This window comes from Coregonus lavaretus, assembly GCF_964263955.1.
Source record: "Coregonus lavaretus genome assembly, contig: HAP1_SCAFFOLD_959, whole genome shotgun sequence".
Classification (NCBI taxonomy): Eukaryota; Metazoa; Chordata; class Actinopteri; order Salmoniformes; family Salmonidae; genus Coregonus; species Coregonus lavaretus.
In genome coordinates this window covers 123250-140972 of record NW_028165457.1, presented here as the reverse complement: position 1 = coordinate 140972, position 17723 = coordinate 123250, and the positions used below count along the sequence as shown (strand labels likewise).

Here is a 17723-nt window from a genome sequence, read left to right as displayed (position 1 = left end):
TGACCCATGTTTTGTGGTAAGCTGTACATTATTCAACCAACTCTTTGATCAAGAACCAGAATGACATAATGAACAATTTAATCTTTGAGGTGTTGAGTTTTTGTTTTCTTTTTGGAAGAGAGAAAACAAGTTAAAACAATTGCATTAAATAATAACAGCTGGTGTATGAAGATCATACGTCCTATTCAGTGTAGTGTGTTCAACGTACGGCTAACGTTGACAACCCAACGTCATCTAAGTTAGTGTTTAAACAACCAGGATCCTCTTCAGAAGGCACAAACGTAAAAAAAACAAAAAAATACATTCCAACGGAAAACCCCCAAAATTACTGTCCTTATTGGACAACTTCAGGTAATTAAAGCTCAGTTTTAAAAAGTTTATTTCCGTTTTGTGCCAACTGAACACAACCCTGTCAATCTTAGGGTTTTTCTTCCATGTTGTTCCCCTGAGCGTCTGACCGGCAGAGTTTTGACCACTGTTCAACCATAGGTCTTAGGCTGCGTTTAGAGGGGCAGACAATTCTTTGGACCAGTCAGATCAGCTCTGAAAAATATCTGACGTGAAAAGATCTGATGTGATTGGTCAAAAGACCAATTAGTGGGAAAAAATAACAGAATTGGGCTGCCTGTTTAAACGTAGCCTTGGTAATGTAGTCCACTAAGACTCCTTTGGGGGCAGGAAGTGGCCCATGAGAAGAATCATAGGGTATCGGATGTCACCAAACACTAGTCGTTTCTCTGGACAACCTTGTTGGTGATGACTGGGACCTTGACCCTTCCTTGAACAGAGTCCTCCTACCTCGTCACACTACTTCACAGGTAGGTGATGCATGTTAGTCCTACCAGCCACGTATAGGAACTCTAACTACCAACCCTGTCCTGTTGTATCCTGTATCCACCCTTCTCTCCAGTCTCTCCTCCTAAGGATCTCTTTTTTCCTCTCCATCCATCCATCCATTTTAGATGAACTCCAGTCCTTCATACTTCACATCTCCTATCTTCGTCTCCGGCAGCAACATCCTCCCGTCCAACGTAAACGCGAGGATATACGTCGCTATCTTCCCCGCGTCCTCCTCCGACTTCAACGCTAGTACGATCTGATCGTCGGTGTCCGGTACGAACTTGAACGAGGAGAAACCGTGCGTTGGGTGGAGGGGTCCAGCGTGCCCCACGGTGATGTCACTGAAGTCCGAGGGGCAGGAGAGGAGGAGGTTGGTGGCACGGCGCTCGTCGGCCGTCTCATCGTAGCGTTCCAAGCTGGCGCGGCGGGGGAGGAAGAACCAGCGCTGGAGGCGGTCGGACCACGCCGCAGACTCATGGATCAGGTAACCTGGATGGGAGAGAGAGAGAGTGTGAAATAACCCAGTTGACAGAGATGGTGAGATGATTGATTGACAGACAGAGACAGTGAGAGATGAAGACAACTAACTTGATGGATCAGGTTGCCTCGGAGACAGAGACAATAGAAAGTGAGAATGAAAGAAGTGAGTAAAGGTGTGTGCATGAACTTTAAAAGAGGAAGAGAGTTAGCGTGACAGAGACAAAGATGAATGGGTGAGTCATACGTTCTTCCAGGAACCAAGAGGATTAAAGACAGGTGTATTAGACTAGACTCCGCCCCCTCCCTCACCTGGCGGTTGAATCCCGGCTGCGCTGCGCAGGGCGTTGTAGCGCGGCACCCAGTTCTCGTGTTCCACGTCGCCGCGGTAACCCACCACCTTGACCCATTCGGGGTTGTTGTTGATGATCTCTCCGGTAGTGGTCGTCCACTCTTTACCCAGACCACCAACGTAGAGGCACTCATCCTTCACCGCTAGCCACTCCGCCTTGAACCCTACACAGAGGTCAGGGGTTATTACAGTATGGTCCTGGTGATCCACTCTTTACCCAGACCCTCCCACGTACAGACACTCATTCTTCAGCGCCAGCCACTCTGCTTTGAGCACTACACCCCCCCCCCCACCCCACACACGCCTTAACACTGACCTTTTGAGACAGACCCGTCTCCATCAGTTAGTATAACCCAGGGTACGGCCTGGTTCCCCTCTATCCTGTAGATAACTCCTGTACGGTCGTCCACACTGTACAGGTGACCGTTGAACGCAACCAGCTCCGACAGCTCCATACCTGGTACAATAATCCGTCAGTCAATATAATGATTGGTCAGTCAATATAATAATCGGTCAGTCAATATAATAATCGGTCAGTCAATATAATGATCAGTCGGTCGGTCGATATTTGATGCACCCAGCGCAGCACAGTCTTCATCAATATTAAGTACAGAAAGTATTCACACCCCTTGACTTTTTCCATATGTTGTTGTGTTACAGCCTGAATTTAAAATTGATTAAATTGAGATTTTTTGGTCACTGGCCTACACACAATACCCCATAATGTCAAAGTGGAATAATGTTTTTCTAAATTTTTACAAATTAATAACAAATGAAAAGTTGAAATGTCTTGAGTCAATAAGTATTCAACACCTTTGTTATGGCAAGCCTAAATAAGTTCAGGAATAAATAATATGCTTAACAAGTCACATAATAAGTTGCATGAATAAGTTGAATGACTAACTCATCTCTGTACCCCACACATACAATTATCTGTAAGGTCCCTCAGTCGAGCAGTGGATTTCAAACACAGATTCAACCACAAAGACCAGGGAGGTTTTCCAATGCCTCGCAAAGAAGGGCACCTATTGGTAGATGGGTAAACATAAAAAAGCAGACATTGAATAGCCCTTTGAACATGGTGAAGTTATTAATTACACTTTGGATGGTGTATCAAAACACCCTGTCACTACAAAGATACAGGCTTTCTTCCTAACTCAGTTGCCGGAGAGGAAGGAAACCGCTCACGGATTTCACAATGAGGCCAATGGTGACTTTAAAAGAGTTTAATGGCTGTGATAGGAGAAAACTGAGGATGGATCAACAACATTGTAGTTACTCCACAATACTAACCTAGTTGACTGAGTGAAAAGAAAGAAGGAAGGCTGTACAGAATAAAAAATATTCCAAAACATGCATCCGGTTTGCAACAAGGCACTAAACAAGTAATACTGCAAAAAATGTGGCAAAGCAATTAACCTTTTGTCCTGAATACAAAGTGTTATGTTTGGAGCAAATCCAATACAAAACATTACTTAGTACCACTCTCCATATTTTTAAGCATATTGGTGGCTGCATCATGTTATGGGTATGCTTGTAATCGTTAAGGACTGGGTCGTTTTTCAGGATAAACAAGAAACGGAATAGAGCTAAGCACAGGCAAAATCCTAGAGGAAAACCTGGTTCAGTCCGCTTCCACCAGACACTGGGAGATTAATTCACCTTTCAGCAGGACAATAACCTAAAACCCAAGGCCAAATCTACACCGGAGTTGCTTACCAAGAAGACAGTGAATGTTTGACTTAAATCTACTTGAAAATTGATGGCAAGGCTTGAAAATGGTTGTCTATCAATGATCAACAACCAATTTGACAGAGCATGAAGAATTAATAATAGGCTAATATTGTACAATTCAGTTGTGCAAAGCTCTTAGAAACTTACCCAGAAAGACTCACAGCTGTAATCATTGCCAAATATGATTCTAACACGTATTGACTCAGGGGTGTGAATACTTATGTAAATAAGATATTTCCTTATTTCATTTTCAATACATTTGCAAAGATTTCTAAAAACATGTTTTCACTTTGTCATTATGGGGTATTGTGTGTAGATGGGTGAGAGAAAAATATATATGAAATCCATGTTGGATTCAGGCTGGAACACAACAACATGTGGAATAAGTCATGGAGTATGAATACTTTCTGAAGTTTTCTACTTCTCATGAGACAGAAGAAAGGAGAAGACATTCCAACTACTGTATGTGATACTAGCCTGGCTGCCTGTCTGTCTCTGCTCTCTAGCCAACTCCTTACACAGCAGGACAATTCCATAAGGAGTTGGCAAGAGAGCAGAAACAGAGTGGTCTGGCAGCCAGGCTAAGATAACACAACACAGTGGTTTAAACCAGTGGTTTTCAAACGTCTCCTCAGGGAACATCAGACGTTTCACAATTCCATTGTAGCCCTGAACTAGATCACCTGATTCACCTAGTCGACGGTTTGATGATTAATTGACAAGTTGAATCAGGGGTGCTAGCTCTGGAATAGATCAAAAACATGGAATGACTTTGGGGTCCCTGAGGAGAGGTTTGAGAACCCCTGGTTTAAACCACCCTCCTCTTCTGCTTAGTCTTTGGTGTCTAGGCCGGGTTACTGTAAAGATGCACTACTGGTTACTGTAAAGATGCACTACTGGTTACTGTAAAGACGCACTACTGGTTACTGTAAAGATGCACTACTGGTTACTGTAAAGACGCACTACTGGTTACTGTAAAGACGCACTACTGGTTACTGTAAAGACGCACTACTGGTTACTGTAAAGACGCACTACTGGTTACTGTAAAGATGCACTACTGGTTACTGTAAAGACGCACTACTGGTTACTGTAAAGATGCACTACTGGTTACTGTAAAGATGCACTACTGGTTACTGTAAAATGCACTACTGGTTACTGACTGTAAAGATGCACTATGCAGAAATCACTCCGCCATTTCCTGGTTGCTAAAATTCTAATAGTTTGCCTTATTTCAGTTTATGTGACAAAACAAGAAAGTATAGTGTAGAGAATCTAAACTTAAGAATGGGAAGCATAGAATAGCACACATAGAACATATCTACCGCTTCTTAGACTTGCTTCCAATGAGAACTAAAGGGAAAGGAAGATACCTAGTCAGTTGTACAACTGAATGCATTCAACTGAAATGTGTCTTCCGCATTTAAACCAACCCCTCTGAATCAGAGAGGTGCGGAGGGCTGCCACAGATCTATAACACGCATTTCTATGTGAATTTGGTTGGGTCGCCCAAAAAGTTACATATTGCAGCTTTAAAAGCGGTTTGTGACAAATGCTGATATTAAAGCATTGAAACCATTTGAATAAATGGTACAACACCGTTTGAGTCCCAAATGGCACCCCATTCGCTATATACTACACTACTAAGTAGTGCACTAATTAGGGAATAGAGTGCCATTTTAGACGGAACCACAGTAATTTAAACCACCTCGTCCCTTCTCAGCCAGGTGGCTCTCCAGGGTCAGGGTGTCTGGGTCCCACTCCACCTCCACTCTGTCCCCACTCTCAGATACCACCAGGTGGCCCCTCCGCATGAAGCTGAACCACGTCTGACCCTACACATAACATAAGATAAATACTTTATTTTTGCATGTAGCTGAACCATGTCTACTCCTAAAATAAGATAAAATAAGATAAATACTTTATTTTATAGTATGTAGCTGAACCATGTCTACTCCTAATATAAGATAAGATAAAATAACATAAGTTAAGACATACTGTATTAATTCCTGATGTAGCTGAACACGTCTGCTCCTTAAAATAAGATAAGCTCCTTAAATTAACATCAAATCCAATCACATTTTATTTTGATTGCACTTAAAATCACCACGCGGTTTATAGTAAAACAGTCAAATGAAAGAAATAAAGCAAACAGGATAAAACTGATGAATAAAATAACATAAACACAGTCTAATAACGGATAAAGCTGAAATTAGTGTTTTTAAGGGTGATTTAAATACCTTGGTGCTCCGTGAGGCCGTGTCCAAGTCGGCGATCACCCCGATACGGTACCGGATGCTCCCGTACGCCGTCCTCTCCGGCGGGCTGAGAGGATACGTGTCGTTGTAACGTTTATTCTTCGAGTTGACGCCGCTGTTGGATCCCACTGCTGCCACCAGTTGACGGACACCGTTATTGTTTACTTTCTTGTTGTTGTTCGTCCGCCAGCTTTGCGCCCCGTTACCGTGGTGATGGAAGCGGTCAGAGGAGACGCCGCCGAAGACCTCATCGCCGCCAGCTCCACCCCCCGTCGTCTGGTGCAGGTAGAGGAGGAGGGAGAGGGCTAGGAGTGTTGCCACGGTGATTGCCCTCCATTTTAGGCGGAAGCGGGGGTCGGAGGCGGCGCCGGCCATGGAGGCCAGGCCGGGAAGTCCTCGCACGGAAATCCGCAGGGAATTCATGGAACTGGAATAATCAGGACCACCACCACGTTCCGGCTCTGAATTATACCCTGGGATAACGGACATGGGAGAGGGAGCTGGGAAGGCGGGGGGTGGGGGTGGTGAGAGAGAAAGAGAGCGGGCAAAAGAGAGATAAAGAGAGAGAGATGGACAGCCAGGGAGAGAAAGAGGGAGAGAGAGAAGTCAGAGATACAAGGGGAAAGTAAATTGGAAAAAGAAGAGGAGAGGAAGAGAACAAATGTTATTTAATTGTTGTTCATTCAATATATTGTCCACTGTTTATTGTTATACTGCATGCTGGTGCTGAGCATTAGTGAAATGGTCCATTCCACTAACCACGTTTCTATCCACAGTTTTTATGCGAGTAAAGTCATACCAAATTAAATTTTAAAAAAATCACGACAGCTGTGATGGAAACAGGTAGTTTCGGTACAATTTTATAAATGCAGAGAGATAATTTGTTTGTTCGACATGGTGGTAACTTTTTGTGTCTGTAAAAGTAATTATGCGAGAGATGGTGGTGGAAACGCCTTTATTTTTTATTTATTTTTATTTCACCTTTATTTAACCAGGTAAGCCAGTTGAGAACAGGTTCTCATTTACAACTGCGACCTGGCCAAGATAAAGCAAAGTAGTGCAATAAAAACAACACAGAGTTACATATGGGGTAAAAAACATAAAGTCAGAAATACAACAGAAAATATATATACAGTGTGTGCAAATGTAGCAAGTTATGGAGGTAAGGCAATAAATAGGCTATAGTGCAGAATAATTACAATAGTATTAACACTGGAATGCTAGATGTGCAAGAGATTATGTGCAAATAGAGATACTGGGGTGCAAAAGAGCAAAATAAATAACAATATAGGGATGAGGTAGTTGGGTGGGCTAATTTCGGATGGGCTGTGTACAGGTGCAGTGATCGGTAAGGTGCTCTGACAACTGATGCTTAAAGTTATTGAGGGAGATAAGAGTCTCCAGCTTCAGAGATTTTTGCAATTCGTTCCAGTCATTGGCAGCAGAGAACTGGAAGGAATGGCGGCCAAAGGAGGTGTTGGCTTTGGGAATGACCAGTGAGATATACCTGCTGGAGCGCAGACTACGGGTGGGTGCTGCTATGGTGACCAATGAGCTAAGATAAGGCGGGGATTTGCCTAGCAGTGATTTATAGATGGCCTGGAGCCAGTGGGTTTGACGACGAACATGTAGTGAGGACCAGCCAACAAGAGCGTACAGGTCACAGTGGTGGGTAGTGTATGGGGCTTTGGAGACAAAACGGATGGCACTGTGATAGACTACATCCAATTTGCTGAGTAGAGTGTTGGAGGCTATTTTGTAAATTACATCGCCGAAGTCAAGGATCGGTAGGATAGTCAGTTTTACGAGGGCATGTTTGGCAGCATGAGTGAAGGAGGCTTTATTGCGAAATAGGAAGCCGATTCTAGATTTAACTTTGGATTGGAGATTCTTTATGTGAGTCTGGAAGTTGAGTTTACAGTCTAACCAGACACCTAGGTATTTGTAGTTGTCCACATACTCTAGGTCAGACCCGTCGAGAGTGGTGATTCTAGTCGGGTGGGCGGGTGCCAGCAGCGTTCGATTGAAAAGCATGCATTTAGTTTTACTAGTGTTTAAGAGCAGTTGGAGGCTACTGAAGGATTGTTGTATGGCATTGAAGCTCGTTTGGAGGTTTGTTAACACAGTGTCCAATGAAGGGCCAGATGTATACAAAATGGTGTCGTCTGCGTAGAGGTGGATCTGAGAGTCACCAGCAGCAAGAGCGACATCATTGATATACACGGAGAAAAGTGTCGGCCCAAGAATTGAACCCTGTGGCACCCCCATAGAGACTGCCATAGGTCCAGACAACAGGCCCTCCGATTTGACACACTGAACTCTATCTGAGAAGTAGTTGGTGAACCAGGCGAGGCAGTCATTTGAGAAACCAAGGCTATTTAGTCTGCCAATAAGAATGCGGTGGTTGACAGAGTCGAAAGCCTTGGCCAGGTCGATGAAGACGGCTGCACAGTACTGTCTATTATCAATCGCGGTTTAGGACCTTGAGCGTGGCTGAAGTGCACCCGTGACCAGCTCGGAAACCGGATTGCATAGCGGAGAAGGTACGGTGGTATTCGAAATGGTCGATGATCTGTTTGTTAACTTGGCTTTCGAATACTTTCGAAAGGCAGGGCAGGATGGATATAGGTCTGTAGCAGTTTGGATCTAGAGTGTCACCCCCTTTGAAGAGGGGGATGACCGCGGCAGCTTTCCAATCTCTGGGGATCTCAGACGTTATGAAAGAGAGGTTGAACAGACTAGTAATAGGGGTAGCGACAATTTCGGCGGCTAGTTTTACAAAGAAAGGGTCCAGATTGTCTAGCCCAGCTGATTTGTAGGGGTCCAGATTTTGCAGCGCTTTCAAAACATCAGCTGTCTGAATTTGTGTGAAGGAGAAGCGGGGGGGGGCATGGGCAAGTTGCAGCAGAGGGTGCATAGTTGGTGGCCGGGTTAGTGGTAGCCAGATGGAAAGCATGGCCAGCTGTAGCAAAATGCTTGTTGAAATTCTCGATTATTGTAGATTTATCGGTGGTGATAGTGTTTCCTAGCCTCAGTGCAGTGGGCAGCTGGGAGGAAGTGCTCTTATTCTCCATGGACTTTACAGTGTCCCAAAACTTTTTGGAGTTAGTGCTACAGGATGCAAATTTCTGTTTGAAAAAGTTAGCCTTTGCTTTCCTGACTGCTTGTGTATATTGGTTCCTAACTTCCCTGAAAAGTTGCATATCGCGGGGGCTATTTGATGCTAATGCTGTACGCCACAGGATGTTTTTGTGCTGGTCAAGGGCAGTCAAGTCTGAGGAGAACCAGGGGCTATATCGGTTCTTAGTTCTGTATTTTTTGAATGGGGCATGTTTATTTAAGATTGAGAGGAAATTACTTTTAAGGAACAACCAGGCATCCTCTACTGACGGAATGAGATCTATATCCATCCAGGATACCTGGGCCAGGTCAATTAGGAAGGCCTCCTCGCTAAAGTGTTTTAGGGAGCGTTTGACAGTGATGAGGGGTGGTCGTTTGACCGCGGACCCGTTACGGACGCAGGCAATAAGGCAGTGATCGCTGAGATCCTGGTTGAAGACAGCTGAGGTGTATTTAGAGGGTATGTTAGTCAGGATGATATCTATGAGGGTACCCATGTTTACGGATTTAGGGTTGTACCTGGTAGGTTCGTTGATAATTTGCGTGAGGTTGAGGGCATCTAGCTTGGATTGTAGGATGGCTGGGGTATTAAGCATATCCCAATTTAGGTCACCAAGCAGTACAAACTCTGAGGATAAATGGGGGGCAATCAATTCACATATGGTGTCCAGGGCACAGCTGGGGGCTGAGGGGGGTCTGTAGCAAGCGGCAACAGTGAGAGACTTATTTCTGGAAAGGTGGATTTTTAGAAGTAGAAGCTCAAACTGTTTGGGCACAGACCTGGACAGTATGATAGAGCTCTGCAGGCTATCTCTACAGTAGATTGCAACTCCACCCCCTTTGGCAGTTCTATCTAGACGGAAAATGTTATAGTTGGGGATGGAAATTTCAGAATTTTTGGTGGCCTTCCTGAGCCAGGATTCAGACACTGCTAGAACATCAGGGTTGGCAGAGTGTGCTAACGCAGTGAATAACTCAAACTTAGGAAGTAGACTTCTGATATTTATGTGCAAGAAACCAAGACTTTTGCGATTACAGAAGTCATCAAATGATAGCGCCTGGGGAGTAGGAGTGATACTGAGGGCTGCAGGGCCTGGGTTAGCCTCTACATCACCAGAGGAACAGAGGAGGACTAGAATAAGGATACGGCTAAAGGCTTTGAGAACTGGTCTTCTAGTGCGTTGGGTACATAGAATAAAGGGGGCAGATTTCCGGGTGTTATAGAAAAGATTCAGGGCATTATGTACAGACAAGGATATAGAAGGATATGAGTAAAGTGGAGGTAAACCTAAGCGTTGGGTAACGATGAAAGAGATAGCATCGCTGGAGGCATCAATTGAGTCGGTCTCCGCGTGTATTGGGGGAGGTGCAAAGGAGCTATCTAAGGCAGGTTTAGCTAGGCTGGGGGGTCTACAGTGATATAGTACAATTAGAAATAACCGAAACAACAATAAACTAACCATGTTTGGGCTGAGGCTAAACATAAACAGGATGTAGTACCGTAAAAAGGAACAGTCCAGCAGATATCAGCTGTATAGCTGAGTTATCATAAGGTCCGGTGGTGAAGTACTAGTGAGTAAGAGGCCACGGCTAGCGTGTGCTAGCGGGCCAGGGCTAGCAGATGGATGGAATCTTCGTGGTTAACGTCGTAACCACATCAGACGATTTCGTCGGCAGACCAGTCGTGTAGGATCGGCGGGGCTCCGTGTCAACACTAGGTGGTCCCGTCAGGTTGACATTGAGGTAGATAGCCGGGAGATGGGCCTAGCTCAGGATGATTAGCCAGACCACAGCGTCCGTTTTGTTGTAGCTAGCTGGTAGCGACGAATCCGGAGTTAAAGGTCCAGTGATTCAGTGATTCCGGCGGAAAAACTGATATGTTCTGGGTCGATAACGCGCTGTGCAGACTGGCCGAATATCCGGTGATCAATGTCCAGTGATTAAAATTAATCCCGCAGAAAAAAATCCAATGTTCTGGGTGAAACACCGCTAGCTATGGCTAATAGCAAGTAGCTAGTTAGCTGGCTAGCTGGCTAGCTAGTTTCACTGGAGATTCTAGATAAAAGGTAAGTCAATAATAGAATCCGTTCCACATTGAGTGAGGCGGGTTGCAGGAAAGTATATTTTGTAGAAGGATGAAAAGTCTGATAGGGAAATAGGTACGAAAAATACAAAAAAACAAGGTATTTACAGGCTATTTACAGACACACGACAGAAACAGGACTGCACTACTTCGCCATCTTATGCGCAAATATTGGTATATTATCCATCATATCGAAGTAAACTTGGAGTTACGTGATGATCTGGTGTGCGGTCCTCCCACTACGACTCAGGAAAGCATGCAGTTTATTAGGCTACAGATTACATAAATTATGATTAACTTCACAGGGTGGTGAAAGTGCACGTTAATCAGCTTGATGCTCCTTTCCAATAAATATCGAGGGTCTTATTCTGGTGACATGATAATTGATGTTTAACTGCCATTTGACAAATACAAATATTCTCGCTCTTATCCATAATAATCTCATCATGTAGACTAGCCTACCCACACTGTATCTGTGAGCTGTTGGCTACAGCGCAGGTGCCAAGACCAGAGTAGGCACATTTGCTATTTAACGCACATGTATGTGACAAAACTATATCGGTAGAGTTGAAAATGCGATGGAAACGCATTAAACTTTAGATTTTTATTCATTACATGAAAACATAAGCGAAAAAGTACATTTTGTGTGCACTAGGTCATCAAGCATTGACTTTTAACCGCAACAAGTCCGTTTGGTGGAAACCATGGTGGGAAAATGCGCATATTTTCTTTATGCGTATTTTTCAATATTCGCATGAATCTGTGTAGGGAATAGGGTGCCATGGCTGGGCGGAGGAGAGGGAACAGGTGCCTTCCAGCTGAAACTGGAGAGGGCTCTGTGTGTGTGTGTGTGTGTGTGGTGTGTGTGTGAAGTACAGTACCGGTACAGACAAGACAAGGTGACCCGCTCTCTGCATCTCTTGCATAATGGTTGTGTAAGAATATTCCAAGATAAATACACAACGCAGAGGACTAGTGGTCAATAGAGGACTAGAGGTCAAGAGGGAATTAACGATCAATGGAAATAGTTGTTTTTCAGTTCAACATCTGTTTAGAATCTGTGTAGGGGTTCCAACCAGGGACTCATAGCTACATGTGGCAAGTTCTCATTGGTCCAAATTGTCTATACATTGAGCCTGAAACAGGATACTTGGGGGTTTGACCATTGGCCCAATTTTATTGCAAGGAATTCTAATTGGTCAGCCACATGCTAGGCTTGAGGCTATAAACTACATCCTGTCTCTTTGTTCAGTGGAGAAAACATTAAGGACAGGAAAGAATGAACCCCTGCAACTTATCCAGAGCGCTGCAGCCCGTCTGGTGTTCAACCTTACCAAGTTCTCTCACGTCACCCCGCTCCTCCGCACACTCCACTGGCTTCCAGTTGAAGCTCGCATCTACTACAAAACCATGGTGCTTGCCTACGGAGCTGTGAGGGGAACGGCACCTCCTTACCTTCAGGCTCTGATCAGACCCCCTACCTCTATGGAAGCACAGTTCCCGCTCAGCCCAGTCAAAGCTATTCGCTGCTCTGGCACCCCAATGGTGGAACAAGCTCTCCCACGACGCCAGGACAGCGGAGACACTTGAAACCCTACCTCTTTAAGGAATACCTGGAATAGTATTATAGTAATCCTTCTACCCCCCCTTACTACCACTGTCTTTTGTCTAAACTAACACCTGACTTATTTCACCTGCTAGCACTGACTTGTTTAAAGAAATGTACTTATTATGATCGAGATGTAGTTGTCCCTGATTGCACCGACTTTGCTCACAGCTGCTTGTTTGAAGAAGTGTACTTACTGTGATCAAGATGTGATTGTCCCACTGGCTAACCTAAGTTGAATGCACCAATTTGTAAGTCGCTCTGGATAAGAGCGTCTGCTAAATGACTTAAATGTAAAAATTGTAAATGTAAACATCTACTTTCCAGCATAACAACTATTATTTGTTCTCTTTGAATAAATATATATTTCTCCCCCTGATTTGCTTTGGGGTCTGTGTTATTGAAGAATAACATCAACTGCTAACAGTTGCCAGGGGCAACAGACTTAAAAAGGTAGACAGGTAGGTACTAGTTCCATTGTTCCTCTGTCACAGTTATGCACCCACCCACCTGTACTACTGACTCACACAATGCTACAAGACAGGCAACAAGGGCTACACACTAAAATACTATAGAATACATACCTTGTTTCAAATATTATTTGAAATCTTTCAAATACTTTTAGCGTTTGCTCTCTAGCATGTTGGGAGTTCCAGATGGGTGGGGTTTGACCGCTTGCAACTATTCTATTGGTTCCACTGTGCCAGGCAAGCTCAATCAAGGCCGTATAATGTATTTGAAATGATTTGAAATAGTATTTGAACCCAGGAAAACACACATTTACTCTGTAAGGGGAACCAACTGCCGTGGAGTGGCGTCTCCCCTGATGCTATCTGCCTCTGGTCTAGTTACTAAACACTGTCGAATGTGTCCCAAATGGCACCATATTTCCTGTGTAGTGAACTTATTTTGACCAGGGCCCATAGGGTTAAAAAGTAGTGCACTATGTAGGGGATAGGGTGCCATTTAGGGACGCACAAACTGTTGCATAAACACTTTTCGTTCCACTTCAATTAGATGTCAACAGGTTAGCTGTGTAGGTAAGAAGAGTAGGATGTTTCGTCATGAGGTTATAAGCCAGTCTCTGAGGAGTTACTGAGGTAGCCGACCACAAGAGACTCACACAGGAGAGACCAATCAAAACCATGTGCCTCTATCTAACACAACCACACTCTCACTTTCTCTCACTCAGGCATTCACTCATCAAATCACCCCCCTCACACTGCGTGTGAACCCAAACCTGCATGCCACAGAAACCAGCTCTGTTCACTATTTTATCTCTTCCTCTCTCAGATCCAGCTGTTCCGTTATTCACCATTTCTCCTCCTCCTCCCCGAGCGCTCAGCAACAGGCATATTCCTCTCCTTCCTTTGCACGCATCCCTTGCTCCAGCCCCCTATCCTCTCTGCCGCCCGCTCATCCAGCAAGTGATTTCCATCTCTTCATCTCTCTCTCTGTCCCTCCCTCTCTCTCTCTGTCCCTCCCTCTCTCTCTCTGTCCCTCCCTCTCTCTGTCCCTCCCTCCCTCTCTCTGTCCCTCCCTCCCTCTCTCTGTCCCTCCCTCCCTCTCTCTGTCCCTCCCTCTCTCTCTCTGTCCCTCCCTCTCTCTGTCCCTCCCTCTCTCTCTCTGTCCCTCCCTCCCTCCCTCTGTCCCTCCCTCCCTCTGTCCCTCCCTCTCTCTGTCCCTCCCTCTCTCTGTCCCTCCCTCTCTCTGTCCGTCCCTCCCTCTCCCTGTCCCTCCCTCCCTCTCTCTGTCCCTCCCTCCCTCTCTCTGTCCCTCCCTCCCTCTCTCTGTCCCTCCCTCCCTCTCTCTGTCCCTCCCTCTCTCTCTCTGTCCCTCCCTCTCTCTCTCTGTCCCTCCCTCCCTCTCTCTGTCCCTCCCTCTCTCTCTCTGTCCCTCCCTCTCTCTCTCTGCCCCTCCCTCTCTCTCTGCCCCTCCCTCTCTCTGTCCGTCCCTCCCTCTCTCTGTCCCTCCCTCCCTCTCTCTGTCCCTCCCTCCCTCTCTCTGTCCCTCCCTCCCTCTCTCTGTCCCTCCCTCCCTCTCTCTGTCCCTCCCTCCCTCCCTCTCTCTGTCCCTCCCTCCCTCTCTCTGTCCGTCCCTCCCTCTCTCTGTCCCTCCCTCCCTCTCTCTGTCCCTCCCTCCCTCTCTCTGTCCCTCCCTCTCTCTCTCTGTCCCTCCCTCTCTCTCTCTGTCCCTCCCTCCCTCTCTCTGTCCCTCCCTCCCTCTCTCTGTCCCTCCCTCTCTCTCTGTCCCTCCCTCCCTCTCTCTGTCCCTCCCTCTCTCTCTGTCCCTCCCTCTCTCTCTCTGTCCCTCCCTCTCTCTGTCCTTGTAACCCTCTCTCTGTCCCTCCCTCTCTCTCTCTAGCCAGTGAGAGGAGAGGTAGAACTGTGCAATAATGCCTGAGTAAAAAAACTCCAAACCGAGTGTGTGTGCCAAATGGCACCCAATTCCCTATATAGTGCACTACTTTACCATAGGTCCCTGGTCAAAAGTAGAGCACTACCTAGGGAATAGGGTGCCATTTGTGATGTATCCCATGTGTGTCACCTAATACAGGTAAACGAGGTAACGATGTTTGATTGACTGAAGCACAAAAGAACGAAACGCTAACGCATATGTAAACAACATAAGAGGCAAAGCCACCACTGTTGTTATGGTGATATAATCCCTCTTCATCGCCTGGTTGTCTGGGTCTTAACTGGACACAAGTTGAGAGGAGATAACAAACCCAGCCGACACTGGGCCCTCCATGGAATGAGTTGGACTCCCCTTCACTAAAATCAATCAAATGGTATTAGTGCTCAGCTTGGGATACCTGTGGGATATTGATTACAGTATTGTGAGCATGCTGGCTAAAACCAGATCAAAATCTCGTAAATCAGATAAAACTAGCCTCAAACCAGTTTGTGTTAGTTTAAACTGTTTTTCCTTGATTCAAACTGGTTGATGTTAGTTTATACCAGATATACTACCAAGCAGGATCAATGTCCTATCTGCATGACCCCACCTGAGGCGGCAGGTAGCTTAGTGGGTGGTAACCGAAAGGTCGCTGGTTCTAATCCCCGAGCCGACTAGGTGAAAAATCTGTCGATGTGGCACCTAACCCTAATTGCTCCTGTAAGTCGCTCTGGATAAGAGCGTCTGCTAAAAATGTAAATGTAAATGTAGACCCCTCTATGTTGAACTGTCTGTCCCCTATACATGTCAACCATGTTAGGGATTCCCCTCTGCTGGTCGTCTACGTCTTATAATGGCTAGCTGTGCCACTAGAGATCCTGGTTCGAATCCAGGCTCTGCTGTAGCCGGCCGCAACCGGGAGACCAATGGGGCGGCGCACAATTGGCCCAGCGTCGTCCAGGGTAGGGGAGGGAATGGCCGGCAGGGAGGTAGCTCAGTTGGTAGAGCATGGCGTTTGCAACGCCAGGGTTGTGGGTTCGATTCCCACGGGGGGCCAGTATGAAAATAAAAAAGAATAATGTATGCACTAACTGTAAGTCGCTCTGGATAAGAGCGTCTGCTAAATGACGTAAATGTAAAATAATCGGAAACATTGAAAGGAAATAACAAAACCAGCAGACACTCTATTGAAAGAGTTGGACATCCCTGATATAGCTAGGTCGGTCCCCCCAACAAGACAGCATGGACAGGAAGAGAGGTGGAGCCAGAAATCTAGCCAGACTACCAGGGGTGTATTCATTATGAAAACCGTTTAAGAACCAAACGGAAGCAAACAGAGCAATCGGAATGAAACGGGGAGGAACCTACCCAAATGTATCCAATAGAAACTCTTGTTTGCGTTTTCCGTTTGGAGTAAACCATACATAGATAGGACTCATCATGGATATAAACTGTTTTAACATGGACATTGCCATTGAGGGATTCCACCATTTTAAAGTAGTCAACTGGGTGGGGATTCCTATGAGTTGGAAGCAATCAGCCAATGAAGAAGAAGAAAATTGACTACCGTAAAAACGCTGAGTCTCAAATAGCCGCCTGTCCCTTTCAATTGCCGGGCAACATCACAACACAGCTGTAACATGTAGATATGACCTTGTAGGAACACCAACACTATCCCTATAAAGGGTGTGTATCAATTTAACCTTTTGTTTTGAGAAAAATGTTTCACGCTGATATGAAAGATAAGGCCGTTATGCTTCCAAAACCGTACCGCAAGCAATGCGTGTTAATGTTCAGACCGAACGTCTGGGCTCTTAACAAACCTCCCCTGTACAGAAGACGACTTTATCCAATGACTCTTATGTGTAAAGTAATGGAACGGATTTATGATCAAGGTCTAGCTATGATACATGTAGGAGCAATCGTCAAAAGTTAGGTGAATGACTGTCAATCGATGGAAACTCTGAAAAAGTCTGAGAAGTTCGGAAGTAGTTTCGTAAAGTATATTCCACTTTTTGCAAGCGCCTAGCTAGCTTATGCAACAACTTTAGCATTAGGGGCTAGCTTATTGGATAGCATCATTGATAAATCCTCCTCCAGACTGCTTGTCAGTTGAAATGATCCGTTACTTTATTATGCCTTTGTTACTTACTTGGTGAGAGGGAGGTCTCCGCGTCCCCCCGTAGCGGCTGTTTGGAGGAGGTTATGCGGTGTTTCGGTGGATCTCGGTCCCTACTCCCCCCGCTCCATCGCTGGAAGAGAGTTGAGGCAGCCAGCACTACTTCCGCCTTGTCGCTGCTTCCCAGGCGCGAGCGGAATGAACTCTGCAAAACCCTGCGGACTGCCAACGTGCCGCCGCCGCACCGCCTACCCAACGCATCCCAACGATCTTCCTGATTGGTCCGTTCCTTTCCGCGTTGCTTCGATGACCCAGCATTTGCTTCAAATATTCTGTCCATCGCGCTGAGTTGAACATACTGGACCTGACCTTCTCGGGTAACCTGTACAGTCCATAAAAGTGGGTACAGTACAGTTCAGACTCAAGAGACAAATAATATTTTCCTAAAAACTCCAAACGAAATGAATAGGAATAGAACTGCTGCTGCAGTAGAATGAAAAGAACGTTCTAGAACAACGCGTTGTCTCTAGAGCGCGATATTCTCTGATGAATGGTGTCAGAATGCTTGTCGAGCACAAGATCCCTCTTGTTCCCCAAAAACAATGATCCTATTTATAACGTTTCATATGAGTATTATGAAAAGGCTAGAGTCATTCCCTTGTAACCCCAGTTTTCACCGACAGTCCCTTCTCTCCAAACTGTCACCATTATTTTCTCATAAAGCAAGCGTTTGACAGAAT

The 17723-nt window shown here is 45.5% G+C and overlaps 1 protein-coding gene across 2 annotated transcripts; it reads right to left on the bottom strand.

The window, feature by feature from the left end:
• Positions 1 to 9: 9 nt before the first annotated feature.
• Positions 10 to 17362, bottom strand: cant1b (calcium activated nucleotidase 1b). 2 transcript variants are annotated; one of them, XM_084190970.1, is made up of 7 exons: positions 17017 to 17362; positions 5641 to 6158; positions 5399 to 5434; positions 5109 to 5235; positions 1986 to 2126; positions 1630 to 1833; positions 10 to 1329 (listed from the first exon to the last, which is right to left on the bottom strand). In XM_084190970.1, the coding sequence occupies exons 1-7, from the start codon at positions 17321 to 17323 to the stop codon at positions 959 to 961; spliced, it is 1704 nt and encodes a 567-aa protein (XP_084047096.1). In that variant the 5' UTR covers positions 17324 to 17362; the 3' UTR covers positions 10 to 958. The 2 variants fall into 2 exon arrangements, with proteins under 2 accessions (XP_084047096.1, XP_084047097.1); XM_084190971.1 differs by lacking the exon at positions 5399 to 5434.
• Positions 17363 to 17723: the final 361 nt, after the last annotated feature.